At 56.3% G+C, this 21223-nt stretch overlaps 1 protein-coding gene across 3 annotated transcripts in view; it reads left to right on the plus strand.

Annotated features, from left to right (window-relative positions):
- Positions 1–1598: 1598 nt before the first annotated feature.
- The window catches only part of PUF60 (poly(U) binding splicing factor 60), a 28373-nt gene continuing 8748 nt past the window's right edge, over positions 1599–21223 (plus strand). Inside the window, exons 1-6 of one of the 3 annotated variants that reach the window (XM_041406102.1) lie at positions 1599–1719; positions 12490–12585; positions 14112–14201; positions 15138–15188; positions 19143–19304; positions 20363–20455. In XM_041406102.1, the coding sequence (XP_041262036.1) occupies positions 1693–1719; positions 12490–12585; positions 14112–14201; positions 15138–15188; positions 19143–19304; positions 20363–20455 (519 nt within the window). In that variant the 5' untranslated portion in view covers positions 1599–1692. Of the gene's footprint in view, positions 1720–12489; positions 12586–14111; positions 14202–15137; positions 15189–15273; positions 15511–19142; positions 19305–20362; positions 20456–21223 lie in introns of those variants that run through there. The other 2 variants (XM_041406103.1, XM_041406104.1) reach the window with 2 other exon arrangements.

The raw sequence follows: 21223 nt of genomic DNA on the forward strand, positions 1-21223 counted from the left end.
AGGTTTTTATTATTTCTCATCAGTAAAACAGTCTCATAACTGTGAGTTTTCATCAGAAAGGCAGAAAATGGCCAACAATCCCTTGTTACAAGGTCTTTTAAAACTAAACTACCCAGTTAAGAGCTGACACCCAGGTGTGGGTTTCTCTGGGTGTGGGCTGAAGGCACTGGAGACACAAATTCCTGTTCAGACTCAGGTGTTTATTACTTTTTATCAGTGAAAGTCTCACAAATGTGAGTCCAGCAGCAAGGCACACAATGGCCAACAATCCCTTGCTGCAAGGTCTTCTAAGACAAAATTTTAAATTTTTAAATTTTAATTTTTAAGACTAAATCCAGTTAAGAGCTGACACCTGTGGGGTCCCAGTTCTGGGTTTCTCTGGGTGTGGGCTGAAGGCACTGGAGACACAAATTCATTTTCAGCCTCAGGTGTCACTCCAGGACACAAAACAACACGCTGTGGACACGCTGCTTTCCAAGGCAAGAAAAAAAGGCTTTTTTATTTCTGACCCCAGCATTTACAGATTTCCAAAAGTGACAGAGGATGGAGGGTGGCAGTGCCACCTCTGCAGTGACACCGGGCAAACCAACAGCCCTTCAGGTGTCTCCTCCTCCTAAAAAACCCTATAATATAGATTTTACAGCCTAAAAACCGCGTTTGCCACACTGCTTAAAGAGATTAACGCAGCACTACTTAAGAGATTAACGCAGCACTAATTAAGAGATTAACGCAGCACAACTTTCCAACACAACACCTACAGAATTCATTTGAACGTTTGCCAAGAGCCAATCGCATTGTGAACAGCGCCAGTCGCTTGTTTTTTAGAATTTTAGAAGTTTAATTGTAATAAAATGGTTGTAACAGCAGTAGTATGATTAGAGTAATAAAAATTCGGACAATTGGGATTAGGACAATGCGAGACAATAAGAACAAAGAGTTGGGACAGTCCGGGGACCTTTTCTGGGCAACACAAGCCCGAAAAGGACACACATTAACAGAGGATTAACCCTTAAAAACAACAGCCTGTTGCATATTCATACACCTCATACATTATGCATAAATTACATTCAAACACAGGACTTTGGTAATCGTCAGCTTCTCTGAATCCTAACGCCGCCTTTTTGACTGAACCAGGCGGGGAGAAGTTCGTTTCCCCTGATGAAAGAGCAATAAATTCTCTTTCTCTGGAAGATTCAGGTGTCCCTCATTCCTTTTTAGAAAGAAAACATCCCACATACGCAGCTCCTACTTGAACTACAAAAGTTATTTTTTAACTACGGAACCGCAGTTACCATACTGCTGAAATGCTAACGCAGCACAACTTTCTAACGTAACACATGCAATATTCATTTTCATATTTGCGAAAAGCCAGCCATAAAACACGCATTTTTCACTCCGAGGCACCGGGAGCTGCCGGCCCAGCCCCAGCCCCAGCCCCAGCGGCGCTGAGGGCCGCAGCAGCCGCGCTGGAGCCCTTTTCCCCCGGGATCACGCCAAATTTCACATCTCACCTCTCCGGCACCGGCGGCGCCTGGGCGGCGCCATCTTGGCAACCGCTGGGCGTCACGTGACGCCCTCCCGAGCTCTCGCGATAGTTCTTCTCGCGAGGACCTGCCTCCCCTGAGCCCCCTGTTTCCCGCGCGCGCCGCGGAGCTCTCGCGAGAGCCGCGTGCTGTGGACGGGGAGGACAAGATGGCGGCGACAACGACGATGGCGCTGGTGAGGGGGCGAGGGGCGGCGGGGCCGGGCCGGGCCGGCGCCAAGGGGGTGGGATACAGCGCGGCCGCCGAGCGGATCCGCCCGGGCCGGGCCCTCTCCGCGCCCCCGGGGTGCGGTGGCGGCTCTGGGGGGACGGCGCCGCTTCCCGCCGGGTCTCTTCCGCCTGTGGGCTCCGGTCGCGGCCTTCTCCGTGTGGGGAAGGTGTCGGTGCTCCCCCGCGCCGTCCTGAGCTCCCGCCCCGCCGTGGCTGTCCAGGCCCTGCGGGGAGCGGGCTCGGCCGTCCCGCTGTGGGCACGGCCAGGCCGCTGCTCCTGGGCTGCTGCTCCCGAATCCGGAGCTTTAAACGCTTCTTTTTGGGGTGCTGCTCCCGAATCCAGGCTTTAAACGCTTCTTTTTGGGCTGCTGCTCCCGAATCCAGGCTTTAAACACTTCTTTTTGGGGTGCTGCTCTCGAAACCAGGCTTTAAACACTTCTTTTTGTGCTCCTGCTCCTGAATCCAGGCTTTAAACACTTCTTTTTGTGCTCCATGTTCCCCAATTCTCCTGTTTAAACGGTGCTTTTGGGCTCCTTCTTCCCAATTTCTCCTGTTTAAGTGCTGTTTTTGGGCTCCCGTTCCCAAATTCTCCAGTTTAAGTACTCGGTGTTGTGTTAGGTTTCCCAAGCCCAGTGCTTTAAACGCTTCTCTTTGGGCTCCCGTTCCCAAATTCTCCTGTTTAAGTACTCGGTGTTGTGTTAGGTTTCCCAAACCCAGTGCTTTAAACTCTTCTCTTTGGGCTCCCGTTCCCAAATTCTCCTGTTTAAACGCTTCTTTTTGGGCTCCTGTTCCCAAATTCTCCTGTTTAAATGCTCCGTGTGGAGCTGGCTTTCCCAAATCTGCCTGTTTAAGTGCTGCCCTTGGGCTCCCGTTCCCAAGCCCTCCTGGACTGTGTTTTGTGGGATTCTTTGTGGGCTCTGGGATGTTTTAGCCCTGTGCTGGGTGTGGGAGAGCAGGAATTCCGGAATTCCGGGGTGGGGGGGGGGGGGGGGGGTGAAGAAGTTTCTTCTGATAAAGGGGCAATAAATTATTTTTCTCTAAAGGTTCAGGTGTCCTGTGGCTGCTGTCTCAGTGGGAGTTCCTCATTCCTTTCTTAGAAAAAAATCCCACATACATAGCTTCTATTTTAGCATTATGTTAGAACCTAAAACTGTGTTTAACACACTACTTGAGAAAATTAATACAGCATAACTTTCTAACATAACACATACAATATTCATTTTAATATTTGCAAAAAGCCAATCATAAAACACGTGTGTTTCACACTGGGTTTGTTTCCTGTTGTCCCCATCATTGTTGTCATGGCAAATACAGGATTGCTCTGAGGAATGGCTCTGGTTCCAGAGCAGCTCAGCCTGCTGCTGATCCCAGGAGGAGCTGTGTGTCCTGGAATTCCTTTTGTGAGTTCACAGGCCTTGGGAGGAGATAGGGACAACTCTCACTTTGTTTCCTGCCTCAGCTTTCCTTGATCCATTGGCCTGGGGTGTTTCCCAGGAGGGGGCACGTCTGGCTTTGCGAGGTCACCTGGGATTCCACGGGGGATGGCAAGGAAACACCTGGCCTCAGAATTCCCATTTATCCTGGGCACACACCTGCAGGGGGTCCCAGGTGTGGGGGTCCCAGCTGTGAATCCCTGTGCACACACCTGCCAGGGATCCCAGCTGTGAATCCCTGTGCACACCTGCAGGGGATTCCAGGTGTGAATCCCTGTGCACACCTGCAGGGGATCCCAGGTGTGGGGAATCCCAGGTGTGGGGAATCCCTGTGCACACCTGCAGGGGATCCCAGGTGTGGGGAATCCCTGTGCACACACCTGCAGGGGGTCCCAGCTGTGAATCCCTGTGCACACACCTGCAGGGGATCCCAGGTGTGAATCCCTGTGGGGAATCCCTGTGCACACCTGCCAGGGATCCCAGGTGTGGGGAATCCCAGGTGTGGGGAATCCCTGTGCACACCTGCCAGGGATCCCAGGTGTGGGGAATCCCAGGTGTGGGGAATCCCTGTGCACACACCTGCCAGGGATCCCAGCTGTGAATCCCTGTGCACACCTGCAGGGGATTCCAGGTGTGAATCCCTGTGCACACCTGCAGGGGATCCCAGGTGTGGGGAATCCCAGGTGTGGGGAATCCCTGTGCACACCTGCAGGGGATCCCAGGTGTGGGGAATCCCTGTGCACACACCTGCAGGGGATCCCAGGTGTGAATCCCTGTGGGGAATCCCTGTGCACACCTGCCAGGGATCCCAGGTGTGGGGAATCCCTGTGCACACCTGCCAGGGATCCCAGGTGTGGGGGATCCCAGGTGTGGGGAATCCCTGTGCACACCTGCCAGGGATCCCAGGTGTGGGGGATCCCAGGTGTGGGGAATCCCTGTGCACACCTGCCAGGGATCCCAGGTGTGGGGGATCCCAGGTGTGGGGAATCCCTGTGCACACCTGCCAGGGATCCCAGGTGTGGGGGATCCCAGGTGTGGGGAATCCCTGTGCACACCTGCCAGGGATCCCAGGTGTGGGGGATCCCAGGTGTGGGGAATCCCTGTGCACACCTGCCAGGGATCCCAGGTGTGGGGGATCCCAGGTGTGGGGAATCCCTGTGCACACCTGCCAGGGATCCCAGGTGTGGGGAATCCCTGTGCACACCTGCAGGGGATCCCAGGTGTGGGGATCCCAGGTGTGAATCCCAGCTGTGAATCCTTGTGCACACACCTGCAGGGGATCCCAGGTGTGGGGAATCCCAGGTGTGGGGAATCCCTGTGCACACCTGCCAGGGGGATCCCTGTGCACCCCCTCACAGCTGACAGGACAGGAGGCAATGACCTCGGGCTGTGCCCGGGGAGGCTCAGGCTGGACACCAGGAGGAATTCCTCCGAGGAAAGGGTGCTCAGGCCTTGGCAGGGCTGCCCAGGGGGGTCTGGAGTGCCCGTGCCTGCAGGTGGCACTCAGGGGACAGGCTGGGGACAGCTCACAGGTTGGTTGATGGTCTGGAGGTGTTTTCCAGCCTCAGGGATTCCGTGGTGCCAGCAGCAGTGGGAATCACACGAGGCAGGTCAGGTGTGTGCACAGGGTTGCCTTTCAGATGCAGAAATCAGCTCTGGTGTGCCTGGGGTCTGAGCAGCTGCTGCTGGGGGGGACCTGTGAGCATCCATTCCACATTTCCAGGGAGTGCAGGTTCCTGATGGCCCCTTGGTGTGCTGTGGGACAGGAGGGCCAGGGGATGTGTGTGGGATTCTCAGGGAACCCGGGATGGCTCCTTGGTGTGCTGTGGGACAGGAGGGCCAGGGGATGTGTGTGGGATTCTCAGGGAACCCGGGATGGCTCCTTGGTGTGCTGTGGGACAGGAGGGCCAGGGGATGTGTGTGGGATTCTCAGGGAACCCGGGATGGCTCCTTGGTGTGCTGTGGGACAGGAGGGCCAGGGGATGTGTGTGGGATTCTCAGGGAACCCGGGATGGCTCCTTGGTGTGCTGTGGGACAGGAGGGCCAGGGGATGTGTGTGGGATTCTCAGGGAACCCGGGATGGCTCCTTGGTGTGCTGTGGGACAGGAGGGCCAGGGGATGTGTGTGGGATTCTCAGGGAACCCGGGATGGCTCCTTGGTGTGCTGTGGGACAGGAGGGCCAGGGGATGTGTGTGGGATTCTCAGGGAACCCGGGATGGCTCCTTGGTGTGCTGTGGGACAGGAGGGCCAGGGGATGTGTGTGGGATTCTCAGGGAACCCGGGATGGCTCCTTGGTGTGCTGTGGGACAGGAGGGCCAGGGGATGTGTGTGGGATTCTCAGGGAACCCGGGATGGCTCCTTGGTGTGCTGTGGGACAGGAGGGCCAGGGGATGTGTGTGGGATTCTCAGGGAACCCGGGATGGCTCCTTGGTGTGCTGTGGGACAGGAGGGCCAGGGGATGTGTGTGGGATTCTCAGGGAACCCGGGATGGCTCCTTGGTGTGCTGTGGGACAGGAGGGCCAGGGGATGTGTGTGGGATTCTCAGGGAACCCGGGATGGCTCCTTGGTGTGCTGTGGGACAGGAGGGCCAGGGGATGTGTGTGGGATTCTCAGGGAACCCGGGATGGCTCCTTGGTGTGCTGTGGGACAGGAGGGCCAGGGGATGTGTGTGGGATTCTCAGGGAACCCGGGATGGCTCCTTGGTGTGCTGTGGGACAGGAGGGCCAGGGGATGTGTGTGGGATTCTCAGGGAACCCGGGATGGCTCCTTGGTGTGCTGTGGGACAGGAGGGCCAGGGGATGTGTGTGGGATTCTCAGGGAACCCGGGATGGCCCCTTGGTGTCAGTGCTGGCCCTGGGATCAGCTGCTGGGGCCGATCCAGGCTGATTCCTTGCTGAAGGAATCTCAGCAGTCTGTGATGTTGTGTGGCACCGTGTCGGGGCTGTGACTGTGCTCCCAGTTCAGTGTTCCCCTCATTTCTTGGGCTGGGCCCTTCCCACATCCCGTGGGTGTTCTCCTGTGCTCTCTCCTGGTTCCTGGCAGTCTTTGGGCTCTCTGCATCCCTGGGAATGGGCACAATGTTCCAGGCAGCTCACCAGTGCCAGCTGGGACAGTACAACCTCTGTGGGGGCATTTTGGAGCGCTCCCTGTCACCATCAGCCCTCACATCAGCTCCTGTGCCAGGGCCTGCGTTCCTTCTGCATTCCTGAATCCCAGCTGGGTGGGGGGGTGCCCCCGCCCTGCTGTGTCACCCACAGCTCCTCGGCTGAGCTGTGCAGTTTGGCAAAAGCCATTTGTGAGCCTGAAAGGGTCAGTCCTGCAATCATGGAAGCAAAGCCTGCTCTGGAGTGGGAGCAGTCTGAAATCCCACCCAGTTCCACGCCCTGGGAGCGCTCGAGGCCAGGTTGGATGGAGGGAAGGTGTCCCTGCCCATGGAGGAGCTCTCAGCCCCTTCCCACCCAAAGCATTCCATGGTTCTGGATGGAACCAGAGCCACGGTCACTGGCTGAGCCTGCAGCTGTGGGACCCGTTTGCTCACAAAGTGCTGCAGAGGGACCCATTTTGGGAGGTTTGGGTTCCTGCCAGGAACACACCTGGGAAGTTCTGGAGATGCTTTGGATGTGCCCCACGCTCTGGGTTCTGCAGTGGCTGCCAGCACTGCTGCTCCCAGTTGGGAAGGAGCATTCCATGGGAAAGGAGATGCTAAAGCCATTGAGGAGTGCTAAAGGTTACCATGCCCACCAGGGCTTCCAGAGTTCCAGTGGGACCCCCAAGGGCTTAGAAGGAAAACAGGGACTGAACTGAAATGTGGTTGTACCCAGCAGGAAGACCTTCCCTGGACACTCACCAGCTGTAGAGGAATTTCTTTCTGGAAAGGGTGGTGAGGCCATTGGAAGGAGCTGCTGCTTGAGGTGTCCAGGGAACAACTGGGCATGGCACTCAGTACTCTGACCTGGTGAGAGGTGGGGAACAGGCACAGGCTGGGCTCCCTGATCCTGGAATCTTTTCCAGCCCCGTGATCCTGGCATTCTGTGCTGTTCCAGCCTCTGCTGGGGGCAGTGTGAATGGGCTCCCTGAATTCCTGTTCACCCTGTCAGGCAGGTGGAGCAGGGATGGAGCCAGTGCCCTGGCCCTGTGCTTCATCCTTCCTTTCTGCACTTCTGTCTCCTTGAATCTCCCTGTGATTTGCTGCTTGTGGTTCCCAGATAAACAGGATTCTGTCCTTTCTGTGTGTTTGTACTCCAGAGAAGTTCTCAGCCCTGTAACAAATTTCCAGGAATGTTTCTGAACTCCTGGAGTTCAAACCCCCTGGAAGGGCCCAGCCATGCTCAGATGCCCGAACAGCAGCAGGAATCCAATTCCCATTTATTTCTTTCCAAAGAAGCTCCTGTTCTCCTGCTTCCTCTACCAGCTTTCCTCGAGTTTTCCTCCCACTTTCCTCACTTCCTTCTGGCTGTTAAGGGATGTGGGAACAAGGTTTGAGGGGAGGAGCTGAGCACGTAGCCCCAGTGCTGTTGTCTCGAGTTTTCCTCCCACTTTCCTGACTTCCTTCTGGCTGTTAAGGGATGTGGGAACAAGGTTTGAGGGGAGGAGCTGAGCACGTAGCCCCAGTGCTGTTGTCTCGAGTTTTCCTCCCACTTTCCTGACTTCCTTCTGGCTGTTAAGGGATGTGGGAACAAGGTTTGAGGGGAGGAGCTGAGCACGTAGCCCCAGTGCTGTTGTCTGGCCCAGCTGAGCCCGTTCCTGGGAGCAGGGTTATCCCGAGGTGCCTGGAGAGAGGAGAGCAGCACTCAGGGCTCTCTGAGTGTCAGGGTGGGTTTACACAGTGTCTGCTTTCCAGGGAGCCCAGGCTGGTGATGTTCCTTTGGGAACATCAGTGAGGGGTGTATGGTCAGGAATTTCTGCTGGAGCCATGCCCGTGGTCAGCAGAGATCACCCTGGGTCTGTGGGCTCTTCCCACATGTGTGGGGGCAGAGAGCTGGAGCCAGCACTGCCTGGGTGCTCCTGGATCCAGCCAGCACTGCTGGGTCCTTCTAGTCTCAGCTTTGCTCTCTGTGCTGGAGCAGCTCTCTGTTCCAGAGCAGTTTTTGCCTGTTAATGAGCCCAGATATGTAAATTATGTTAAACTCAGCCGTGCAATGGGCTGGGTTTGGAACAATCACAACAGGTTGGGCTCCTGACTTTTTTATTTTGAATGGTTACACTTGGCAGCCCTTCACTCTGTTCTCATCTCAGAGCTCTTAAATTGGAATAATTGAGTTGTTAAAGCTGAAGGAGATGGGAGCAGCAGTGGGAGAAGGGTTTGTGGACTTGGAAATTGGCTGGGGACAGCTCTGGGTGAGTGGCAGAGTCATGGGAGGGGACAGGGACAGCTGGTGACAAACAGTGCTTCAGCCAGGTGGGAAAGGACAAGAAGGATTTTTAAAATTAATTTATTGGATGTTCCACAACCAAAATTAATCTTGGAGATGAGGGAGCCTTCTTTTATAAACAGATCATCATTTCTGGATTGTGTTTGTGGTGGGGACATGATCACTGCTGGCCTTGGCAGTGCTGGGGACAGTTGGACTCGGTGGGCTGTGAAGGCTTTTCTAGTCTTGTAGCTATGATATTTTATTAAAAATCCTTTCCTAGGATTTTTTCACTCCTGAGAGCCTCAGGAAAGAAATGTAAACAATAACTATTCTGTGGAGTAAACAATAACTATGCTGTGGAATGCAACAGGTGCATCTTCCATTGGTCCATGTGCATTGTTTTTAGTTGATGACCAATCACAGCCACCTGTGAGCAGTCACAAAATTTTGTTATGCATTCTATTCTATTGTTCTTTGTTCCCTTCTGGTCATCTTTTCTCTCTGTTCTTTTAGTACAGTTTTAATGTAGTATTTTAATACAATATATAAGATAATAAATCAGCCTTCTGAGAAACATAGACTCAAACCTCGTGTCTCCACACACAGAGAGTTCACCTCAACACAGTCTCAACAATTCCTTGATTCCATATGGCTTTGCTGGTCTTGTTTTAGCTTGAGTGTGGCTTTGTGCACTGGACTTTGCCAGTTTGCAGCTCCAGCCCCCTCTGCTCCTTGTCCCTGTTGGTGCCCTGGTGTTCCCACCATCCTTGTGTTCCTGGTGTCCCAGTCCAGCCAGGGATTTGTGAAGGGACCGGGGAACAGCTGCAGCTCTGGGTGCTGTCCAGACAGCTGGAGAGCAGGATTTTGTCTTGGGAGGGTTTGTTTTCTGTCTGCTCCATGTTCACAACCCCCACAGGGAACTGGAGGCTGCACAAAACCAGGAGTCTCATTCTGGCTGTAAAATAAGAGTCAGAATGTTGAGGGTGTGTCCTGGTATCCTGGAATGGCTGGGCTGGGAAGGGAAGCTGTGGCTGCCCCATCCCTTGAAGTGTGCAGGGCCAGGTTGGAGCTACCTGGGCTAGTGGAAGGTGTCCCCGCCATGGCAGGGCATGGAATGGGTTGAGCTTTAGAGTCCCTCCAACCCAAACCATTCCATAATCCTGTGACAGTCCTGGAGAGGCTTTGCTTTTGGTCTTGGCTCCTGCTCTGAACGGAGGTTTTTCCATGCTGCTTTTACTCGGAGCAAAGACCTCCCACAGGAGCCTGGCCAGGACCACAGGCTGGGGTTTGTCCCCGCTGGTTTTTGGGGTGGTTGGTGGGAAATGTGGAGTTGAGAGAAGGAACCAGCTCTGGTGCTGCCAGAACCCACACGAGCAGCAAAGTCAGGACGACATGATCACTGCTGGCCTTGGCAGTGCTGGGGACAGTTGGACTCGGTGGGCTGGGAGGGCTTTTCTTGTAGCTATGACAGTTTATTAAAAATCCTTTCCTATGATTTTTTCACTCCTGAGAGCCTCAGGAAAGAAATGTAAACAATAACTATTCTGTGGAGTAAACAATAACTATGCTGTGGAATGCAACAGGTGCATCTTCCATTGGTCCATGTGCATTGTTTTTAGTTGATGACCAATCACAGCCACCTGTGAGCAGTCACAAAATTTTGTTATGCATTCTATTCTATTGTTCTTTGTTCCCTTCTGGTCATCTTTTCTCTCTGTTCTTTTAGTACAGTTTTAATGTAGTATTTTAATACAATATATAAGATAATAAATCAGCCTTCTGAGAAACATAGACTCAAACCTCGTGTCTCCACACACAGAGAGTTCACCTCAACACAGTCTCAACAATTCCTTGATTCCATATGGCTTTGCTGGTCTTGTTTTAGCTTGAGTGTGGCTTTGTGCACTGGAGTTTGCCAGTTTGCAGCTCCAGCCCCCTCTGCTCCTTGTCCCTGTTGGTGCCCTGGTGTTCCCACCATCCTTGTGTTCCTGGTGTCCCAGTCCAGCCAGGGATTTGTGAAGGGACCGGGGAACAGCTGCAGCTCTGGGTGCTGTCCAGACAGCTGGAGAGCAGGATTTTGTCTTGGGAGGGTTTGTTTTCTGTCTGCTCCATGTTCACAACCCCCACAGGGAACTGGAGGCTGCACAAAACCAGGAGTCTCATTCTGGCTGTAAAATAAGAGTCAGAATGTTGAGGGTGTGTCCTGGTATCCTGGAATGGCTGGGCTGGGAAGGGAAGCTGTGGCTGCCCCATCCCTTGAAGTGTGCAGGGCCAGGTTGGAGCTACCTGGGCTAGTGGAAGGTGTCCCCGCCATGGCAGGGCATGGAATGGGTTGAGCTTTAGAGTCCCTCCAACCCAAACCATTCCATAATCCTGTGACAGTCCTGGAGAGGCTTTGCTTTTGGTCTTGGCTCCTGCTCTGAACGGAGGTTTTTCCATGCTGCTTTTACTCGGAGCAAAGACCTCCCACAGGAGCCTGGCCAGGACCACAGGCTGGGGTTTGTCCCCGCTGGTTTTTGGGGTGGTTGGTGGGAAATGTGGAGTTGAGAGAAGGAACCAGCTCTGGTGCTGCCAGAACCCACACGAGCAGCAAAGGCAAGGCCAGGTCCTGCTGTGGGGGCTGAGCTGGGGGTCCCAGCACTGGATCAGGCTGGAATCATGGTGCCAGCAGTGCCAGCACTGGGCTGCTGAATTGCTGGAATCAGTCATGGTCCCAGCAGTGGGATCCATGGTCCCAGCAGTGGGATCACCATGCTGGAATCCCAGTCCCAGCAGTGGGATCACCATGCTGGAATCCCAGTCCCAGCAGTGGGATCACCATGCTGGAATCCCAGTCCCAGCAGTGGGATCACCATGCTGGAATCCCAGTCCCAGCAGTGGGATCACCATGCTGGAATCCCAGTCCCAGCAGTGGGATCACCATGCTGGAATCCCAGTCCCAGCAGTGGGATCACCATGCTGGAATCCCAGTCCCAGCAGTGGGATCACCATGCAGGAGTCAGTCATGGTCCCAGCAGTGGGATCCATGGTCCCAGCAGTGGGATCACCATGCTGGAATCCCAGTCCCAGCAGTGGGATCACCATGCAGGAGTCAGTCATTGTCCCAGCAGTGGGATCCATGGTCCCAGCAGTGGGATCACCATGCTGGAATCCCAGTCCCAGCAGTGGGATCACCATGCTGGAATCCCAGTCCCAGCCGTGGGATCACCATGCTGGAATCACGGTCCCAGCAGTGGGATTGCTGTGCTGGAGTGAGTTCCAGAGAGCTGGAGAGGGACTTTAGACAAGGGCTTGGAGTGACAGGACAGAGGGGAATGGCTTCCCCCTGCCAGAGGGCAGGGTCACTTGGGGTACTGGGGAGAAATCCTTCCCTGTGAGGGTGGGCAGGCCCTGGCTGTGGCTGCCCCATCCCTGGAAGTGTTCCAGGCCAGGTTGGACAGGGCTTGAAGCAACCTGGGATAGTGGAAGGTGTCCCTGCCCATGGCAGGGGGTGGGACTAGGTGAGCTTTAGGGGTCCCTCCAAAACATTCCGTGATTCTGTGATTTGGGAAAGTTTTAAAGAAGGTTTTAAAATGAGAACTTGAGACAACTGGGTCAACGGAGCTGGGAGGGAGAAGGGAGGAGAGCATTGATGGGGACATTAGACAGTGGATCTGTTGAGGGGATGGAGATGATGTGAGCCAGGACTGGGGTTATCTGATTGTTCACAGAAAATGTGTCTAGAGAGCTCTGTGAGCGTCCAGCAATCTCTTGGTTTGTACACTTGCTGGGATGGCTCTTCCCATAGGGAATGGTATAATATGAACTGGTTTTCCTGACATACAGCTGGGTTTGGGAAGGGTTTTTAGCCATCTGTCATGTTCTGACGTGAAGTGCTTTGATTTTCTGGGAAGGAAGACATGTTACTCCTGTGAGAACAGCTTTCTCTGAGCATCTTCTGTTTCCTTAGGGTACGGAGTCCATCAAGATGGAGAACGGGCAAAGCACGGCAGCAAAGCTGGGGCTGCCCCCTCTCACCCCAGAGCAGCAGGAAGCTCTCCAGAAAGTGAGTAAAACTGGTGGGAATTTGCTGTTTGGGGGGTGGTGGTGTGATTCAATGAGCCTCTGTCACTGGTGGGGCCAAAGGGAACTCACCACCACATCTCTGGGGTCGTGGCCGTGCTGGAGGGTCCCACAGTGACATTTGGGCCCAGGAATTACTTGGTTTGGTTTAGAGTTCATGGACACTTCTGGGAGCACGTTGGGGTGGGTGAGAGTGGGTGTCATTTAAAAAGTCAATCAGTTCAGGAAAGCAGCATCCTAAGTCAGGTGGGAATTCTGAGCTAGGGTGTGGCTATCACAAAGTCACTGAGGAGCTCCAGGAAGACTGAAATTGGGATCTGCTCCAGCTGGCCTGTCATTGTCCACACTCAGAATGGGACACATCCCAGAATATTCCTGTCCTTGGGATGGCAGGGACACAGAGCTGTGTCCTCAGGAGGCTCCATGTGGCTTTGCCTGTGCTGTCCCAGCTGTCCCTCTGTGCGAGGTGGCTGGCTCCCAGCCTCATTCCCTCTGGCTTCTCGGGAGCCACATGCAAGCCCCCTTGTCCATTTCCAGGTTTCCAAAGCACAGCCCTCAGGTCCCTGGGTTAGATCCTCTTGTGCCCTGGCAGCTCCCAAACACAGCCACGGAGCCCAGGTGCCAAGGGGTGGCTGAGTGTGTGTCCTGGGGACAGGCACAGGTGTGGGGATGAGGTTTGCCTTGGCACTGAGCCTCGGTGCTGGCACCCCGGAATCTGGCTTTGCCAGATTTGGGGAGGACTGGGAGAAACCCCAAGGGAGCCTTGTGTGGGCAGGTAGAGCCAGAGGGGAGCTGGGGCATTTAGGGAGCAGAGGGAAGAGCTGGTGTGTTTTGGGAGCAGAGGCAGAGGTGAGCTGGGGCATTTAGGGAGGAGAGAGAAGAGCTGGTGTGTTCTGGGAGCAGAGGCAGAGGGGAGCTGGGGCATTCAGGGAGCAGAGGGAAGAGCTGGTGTGTTCTGGGAGCAGAGGGAAGAGCTGGTGTGTTCTGGGAGCAGAGCCAGAGGCGAGCTGGAGCATTTAGGGAGGAGAGAGAGGAGCTGGTGTGTTTTGGGAGCAGAGGCAGAGGTGAGCTGGGGCATTCAGGGAGCAGAGGGAAGAGCTGGTGTGTTCTGGGAGCAGAGGCAGAGCAGGCCAGGTGTGCTGAGCGGGCAGAGCCCAGCCTGGGGTGGCCATGGGGAGGAGGGAGGTGCAGCCCCTTCCCTCCTGTAGCACCTGGCTGTGCAGACGCTCTCTGAGAGGAGAGGACTGGAGGAGGCCGTGCCCGCCCCGGCCCTGCAGGTAAGGGGCTGAGGTGGGCTGGAAGAGGGGAACGCCGAGCTCCGGGTGCATGCTGCTGCCCTGCGCTGCCCCTCACCACATCCTCTGTGTCCCGGGGCCTCGGGGAGCTGGGGAGCTGGGGGCAGTGCCCTGGTGCTTAGGCGTGGAGACCGGAAGGTTCTGGGAGCTGTGGAGGCATCCTTCCCTGCCCCGCTGTGCTGTGCTGCCCCTACAGCCCCTGTTCTCCTTCCAGGCCAAGAAGTACGCGATGGAGCAGAGCATCAAGAGCGTGCTGGTGAAACAAACCATCGCCCACCAGCAGCAGCAGCTCACCAACCTCCAGGTGAGAGCCCCCTGCGAGCCGCTCCCTCTGCCTCGTGCTCCCCCCCACCACGGTGGAGTTCTCAGGGCCCTCGGAGCCAGAGCACAGCCCTGAGCCTGCAGCTCACCCAGGCGCCCCGACTAACCTCACAAATTGCCCGCAGATCACTCTTGTTCCAAGAGGAAATGGTTAAAAGTTCCAGTCCTGTTGGACGTCCCTTCTTGAGATACAGGAAGCCAAAGACTTTGCCGTGGGCTTTGCTTCTGAGCCATGTTTGAGGTGGTGAAGGCAGAAGGGATCCTGGGAACAGTGTCCTGTCACCATCTCCTCTGCCTGAGGGAGGGTCCCCGTGTCCCCGTGTCCCAGTGCTGCGCCCAGTCCCTCCCCTGCACCCAGGTGCTCTCAATTTCGGAGAAGTTCTGTTGGCTCTTCCTGCTTGTACTGGAATGCCCATGCCGGGAGAGCCCTTAACTGGGGTTTGACCTCCCCTCCTTCAGAGGTTTCTGGAACATGTCTCAGTGCCTTTTCTCAAAGTCAGGAAGCCCAAAACGAGGGCTTTGCCTGAGGAATCCCTGCGGATGTGCTCTCCCTGCCCGGCAGCTGAGGCCGTTCGGGGCTGTGCCTGGTTCTGAGGGTCTGCTCTAGTGGAGGGGCTCCTTTTAAATGCCGGGGGTGAATCAACGACAGTGGTTGCAGAGGTTACTATTGCCTTGAGTCCCCCCTGGGATCCCACCCTGCTTCCCGAGGCAGCGGCAGCAGCACAACCCCACCCTGGCCTGGTGGGACCGGACTCGGCAGGGTCCTGGCGCCGGACACTCCTGGGGACCAGGCAGTGAGGGCCGAGGAAGGAGAGGCCTCTCGCAGGTGCCCCTGCGCCGCCGCTCTGCTTGAGTTTGTACAAACAGCCGTAGTATGCTCAGCTCCAACAGACTGAACTCTGTCTTTACTGTCTTTCAGATGGCAGCAGTGACAATGGGCTTTGGAGATCCTCTCTCACCTTTACAATCGGTCAATAGACATATTCACTTCTTCTGGGGCACTTGTCTTAGTCAGGGCCTAGCGTGGGGACGTTCGTAGTGGTGCCAATGCTCTTGTCCGCGCCCAGCGCAGCCCTCCCACATCCCCACCTGTACTGGACACGCCCAGGAGCAGAGCGAGGTGTCACTGCCCCGAGAAGACCCCAGGCTGTGCAGTCTGCGGGGACACTGCCACTCGGGGGCAAAGACAGCTTTAGATTTCCACCAGTTCTGAACACACCCGTGAAATTGTGGGAGCTGCATTTCTAGGGATGCTACAGTTCTGAGGTCCCGACCTAAAACTAACGGCCAAGGTAACTCACCAAGGGGCGACTTCTTGTGGAACGACCTCCCAGCACCCAGAGCCGGCCGGTGCTGGGGAGGGCCGGGGTGCCGGAGGTTGGCAGAACATGGTGCAGCCCAGGCTCAGACTCTCTTTACTGTGCACGCTCCAGACCAGGGCAGTATGGCACGTTGCGGGTGCAGCAAAAGCAGGATGGAAGGGACAGAGCTGCAGGACCGAGCAGAGAACTTGTGTGAGCTTTTGTGCCCCTTCTAATCAGAGGCCACAAAGAGCTGAATGACTTGGCACGATCCGTCCCCTCCTTTTTCCAAGACGTGCTGGACGAGGTGTCCTGTGACTCCTCTCTGCACCCAAAGGTTCACTTGGAAATTCATTTGCACGTTTTTGTAAATACCTCTCTGTCTTGCTGGAATATGAGATTTGTGCCTGGTGTAAAACACGGGCGGAGGTTTGAACTCCCAAGAAAAAGGGCACTGAGGTGAAATGCCCAGTCTCCCTCTTTGGCAGTGGGGAGCCAGAATGGGTGTTCTGGGGCAGGGGTAAGTTTGGAGTGGAGCAGAGCAGCCGTCTTGGTGTGGATTTGGCAGAGATGGTGTCCTCATGCCCAGGAACTCCCCCCATCCCTGGAGCTGCTGCCTGACAGTGGAACTCCAGCAATTTGGCCTAAATTGTTTCTGGCTCGTTCTCCCCAGCTGGGCACAGCTGAGGTGGTGGCACAGGAAAATTTTAATGGCTTATGACCCCCAGGGCACTGGGCTGTGACTCCTTTTCCTCAGCCATTCCTCCCTCGGGAGTCACAGGTGGACACGGCCCAGGAGCAGGAGCCTGGTGCAGTTCAGAGCAGTCAGGATATCCCATTCTTGGCAGGTGCTTCATTCCAGAGCCCACTCAGAATGCACGAACAGCCCCCTGTCCAGCACTTTTCCTGTTGCCAAGGTTCCCCAGTTCCTCTGTGGAGGCAGCGCAGCCTGAGCTCCCTGAGCTCTGGGTTTCAGGGCCTGAGTTGCAGCTTCCCATGGGCTCAGTCCTCAGTGTCACAGTGTAAGATTCCCACGTCCCCTCACCATCCCCTGGTGTCACTGTCATGACTGATGCTCGTGGTGAGGGTTGTGCATCACCTGCTTTGATTACAAGAGCATCCCAAGGTGGGGTTTTGGCCTGTCTTTAAAATGACCTCCCCATCCTTTCAGAGCAGCATTGCACAGCTGCAGGTGGGGGCTGCTGCCTGGCTGAGGCTTCAGGTGCTTTTCCATGTTACAGGAGGAGAAAGAGGCGCAGGGAGCAGTGAGATCAGCCTGGGGGCTGCTGAGAGCAGTGAGATGTCCAGGCAGGAGGCCCTGACACCGAGCTGTGCTGAGCTCAGGTGCCCAGGGCACATCTCCCACCCGGATGCTGCTGTTGGTGACCCACTGACACCCGCAGTCAGCACAGCCCATCTCAGCTCTGCCTCCTGCCAGCCCAAAATCCCAGGGGCATTAAGGCTGGGAAAGACCTCCGAGGTCATCGAGTCTGAGCTGTGCCTGATCCCCACCCTGTCACCAGCCCAGAGCACTGAGTGCCACGTCCAGGTGTTCCCTGGACACCTCCAGGGATGGGGACTCCACACCTCCCTGGGCAGCCTCTTCCAGTGCCTGACCACCCTTTGCAGGAAGGAATTCTTCTGCTGTCTGAAAATCCTGAGTCTCTTCACTCCCTCACCTCTCCTTTAGACTCCTGTGGCAGGGCAAGGTGGGGATTTCCTCTGCAGAGGCTCCTCGGGAGAGGTGCCTCCCTGGGACACCCAGGGTGACACTGGTGGTGGCTCTGACCCCCTGAACGGATACGCTGCAGACTGAGGGGCTTTCCTGCACCGAAGCTGGGAGTGTGCTGCAGCACCTGGGAGAGCACCCAGCCTCTGTCCTGCATGTGTACGTGCCATAGTCCTGCTGGTCACAGCCTGCAGAGTAAAGAGAGCCGTGGCCCAGCCGTGCTGGGGAATCCTTAGCCAGGCAGGGGGCAAGCTGGATGTCACCTCAGGAGCAGCAGCTGGGGCTGGATGCCACCTCAGGGGCAGTCTGGGCTGAATGTCACCTCAGGAGCAACAATTGGGGTTTAATGTCACCTCAGGAGCAACAGTTGGGGCTGGATGTCACCACAGGAGCAACATTTGATGCTTGATGTCACCTCAGGAGCAGCAGTTGGGATTTAATGTCACCTCAGGAGCAGCAGTTGGGGCTCGATGTCACCTCAGGGGCAGAGTCTGGGGCTCGATGTCACCTTAGGGGCAGAGTTCAGGGCTTGATGTCACCTCAGGAGCAGCATTGGGGTCTAATGTGGCCTCCTCAGGGACAGTCTGGGGTGAGAGCTGTCCCTGTTTGCAGTGTCCTGTATGGAATGGCAGGAGTTAAACCCTCCCAGGTTGTTTCCTCCCATGGCCAGTGGCAGTCCTGGACAGGAGCAGGAGTCCCTCGGGTACAGGCTGTGTCCCTGCTGCTGTGCCTGTCACAGATGAGCTCTCCCTCCTTTTGGGCTGCAGCATCCCCAGGCAGAGCTCCTGTGCTCATTAGGGCACCCCAGAAATCAGCCTTGAGGAGGCCCTGAGCGCTTTCCCTCTGCCCCAGGGGTCCCCAGGCATGGCAGAGCTCCTCTGCTCCTTAGGGCACCCCAGAAATCGTCTCCTGAAGGCCCTGGTTGCAGCCCCTGTGCCCTGGGGGTGCTCAGAGCTCCCTGCTGTGTTGCTGGGCAGGGCCAGAGGCATCACCTGCTGCTGCTGCACCAGCCTCTTCCTGCCCCAGGTGTGTCCCACCTGCCCCAGAGCCATCCCCTCACATGCAGGCAGTGACTCCTCCAGAGCCCCGAGGTGTGGCCGCATCTCCAGGGCCACGTCCCTCAGCAGCTCTAGAGCTGCTCTGGGGGTGACAGACACGAAGGACACACTGTGCTCTGCTTTTGGGATCCCTCCTGTAAGGAATGGCTGGATTTGTCTTGAAAGCAGGTTTCCAGGCAGACTTAGGGCACCGTGGCAGGAACCCTGTGTGCAGCAGCCGCGTGTTGGGGCTGCCCCAGTACAGCCAGTGCCGCCAGGCAGGGATGAGTACTGGCACCACGCGCTTCCCAGGAGTCCCACTGGGCCATGGGAGTGTTTGGCTTTGCCGTTGAGCTGTGGAAGTGGTGCCCAGTACTGGATCTCGGACTGCCGGGGGTGGGGGGAGGCTCTGGTGCCGGAGGGAGGGGGGAGGTTCCCAGCTGCAGACCCTTTGCTGCCGGGGAGGACGGGCGGGGGCGGGAGTGCCGATGGATCTCTGCTGTTGGGGGGGGCGGGAGGGCTTCTCCCAGTGCCCAGAGCTGAGCCCTTTGCTGCCTGGAGGGGGAAGCTGCCCTAGAGAGAAGGGATTCCCTCCTCCTGCAGGCGTGGCTGGAGATGAGATCAGGCCGGGGGAGACCCGGCGTGTCTGCCCCGCGACGAGCCGGACTTTATCCGGGACCGAGCCGGACGGATCCGCTCCAGCGGCCTGTGCAGCGAGCAGGGAAATCCTTCTGATCCAGGCTGTGCCAGAGCTGCCGGCAGGGCTGGCTCCCGGGAGGGAAGCAGCAGCAGGGGGAGGAGGCCCCGGTGGCCACGGCCGGCCCGGCACTGACCGGCCAGTCCTTGTCTCGCTACAGATGGCGGCTCAGAGGCAGCGCGCGCTCGCCATCATGTGCCGGGTCTACGTGGGCTCCATCTACTACGAGCTGGGGGAGGACACCATCCGCCAGGCCTTCGCCCCCTTCGGGCCCATCAAGAGCATCGACATGTCCTGGGACTCCGTCACCATGAAGCACAAGGTGGGATGGGGCTGCTGGCAGTGGGAGGTTCCCTGCCTGCTTTAAGGTTCTGGATGAGTTTAAGCTCCTGTCCCGCACAAAGCGTTGTGGGATTGCCTGGATCTGGCAAAGAGCAGGTGAGCTGTCCTGGGAAGGGGTGGAATTCCTTGGGGGCAGCGAGAGCTGGTGATGCTGATGGCCTAGTGATGAGGCGTTTTGGGGTCTTCTGCAAGGGCGTTTCTTTCACAACACAAAATGAGCAGCTTTGCAGAATTCTGGAAGGAATTCTTCCCCGTGAGGGTGGCGAGGCCCTGGCACAGGTTGGCCAGACAATCTCTGGCTGCCCTGTCCCTGGAAGTGTCCAGGGTCAGGCTGGATGGGGTTTGGAGCAACCTGGTCTAGTGGAAGGTGTGGAACTGGATGGGCTCTAAGGTCCCTACAACCCAAACCTTTCCTGATTCTGTGATTCCCAGCCCTCAAGGAACACCCTCCTCTCTTCAAGGCTTTCCAGATGCAGCCAGGAGAGCAAAGGGCCTCTATCCCTGTGAAGAACAGGCTCCTTTTAGCACTGGGGGTGAATGTTTGCTGCTCCCTGATCTGCTTAGGGCAGGATTCTGTGGTGGGAGCCAGGGGTGTGTGGGGTGACGTGCATGGAATCAGAATCGTTGAGGTTTGAAGAGACCACCCAGAGCACTTCGTGCCACATTCAGTCATTCCTTGGGCATCTCCAGGGGTGAGGACTCCACACCTCCTTGGACAGCCCCTTCCAATTCCTGACCCCCCTTTCAATGAAGAAATTCCTCCTGGTGTCCAAGGGGAAGCTCTGGAGATGCTGACAAGGCAGCAGCCCTTAGTTAGGTGGGGCTTTGCTGCAGGGCCTCGGAGTCCAGGAGGCTCCAGAATCAGATATCCTTGGGGGAACCTCTGCAGGACCCTTTCTGCCATATTAAAAGGCTTTTCTAAGGAACCACCTTGGGCCACAAGCAGGAATCAGTGAGGTGGGAATCAATTCCACCTGTAGGTCCCTGGGAAAGCTTGGCACAGCTGGAGTGATTGACAGGTGTTTCCTCCCATCCCAGGGCTTTGCCTTTGTGGAATATGAGGTTCCTGAGGCTGCCCAGCTGGCCTTGGAGCAGATGAATTCTGTCATGTTGGGGGGAAGGAACATCAAGGTGAGTAACACGCCTGCTCTGGAAATTCCTGCTTCTCTTTTCCTGGCAATAACAGTTCCACGCCTGGAAATGCTCCCCACAGCACTGTGATGGGGGAAGGAGCCTAAAGACTGTTCCCTGATGGACCTTGGTGTCCAACATGGAGCACACAGTGGCTCTGGGTCTCTCCTCTCCGAGGAGAAACCCCTGGCCTGCAAAGTCCCACCTGAGATTGGCTCCAAAGACTGCACTCAGCTTTTCCCACCCACACATGGAATTCTTTTGAAGCAAAGCAAAGGTGATTATTTATATCTTTCATGGTGTCTCTGACACACCCTGAGTGTGTGCAGAGTGCCATGGCCCAGGGGGTTTAGGAAAGAGGTTGGGAATGCTGTGAATTGCTTGCAGAATGCTTCTCAGTCCCTGGAAGTTTGTCAGGTCAGGGAGGAGGGAGCAGAGGCCAGGACCCCGGCAGGGCAGGCTGTTCCTGGACCTGTTCACAGGCGGGGGGGGCCATGTGCTGCCCTGCTCCATGGGCCATCCTGTCTGTACCACAGAATAATGGAGCTGTTCACATGGGAAAATCCCTCCCAGCCCACCGAGTCCAGTCTGTCACCCATCCCCACCCTGTCACCCAGCCCAGGGCACTGAGTGCCACGTCCAGGCATTCCTTTGATGTCTCCCAGGATGGGGACTCCAGCACCTCCTGGGGCAGCCCCTTCCAATGCCTGAATGCCTTTCCTTGAAGAGATTCCTCCTGATGTCCTGCTGGAACCTCCCCTGGCACAG

Source organism: Onychostruthus taczanowskii, unplaced genomic scaffold (genome assembly GCF_017590055.1).
Source record: "Onychostruthus taczanowskii isolate IOZ18803 unplaced genomic scaffold, ASM1759005v1 scaffold240, whole genome shotgun sequence".
NCBI classification, from domain to species: Eukaryota; Metazoa; Chordata; class Aves; order Passeriformes; family Passeridae; genus Onychostruthus; species Onychostruthus taczanowskii.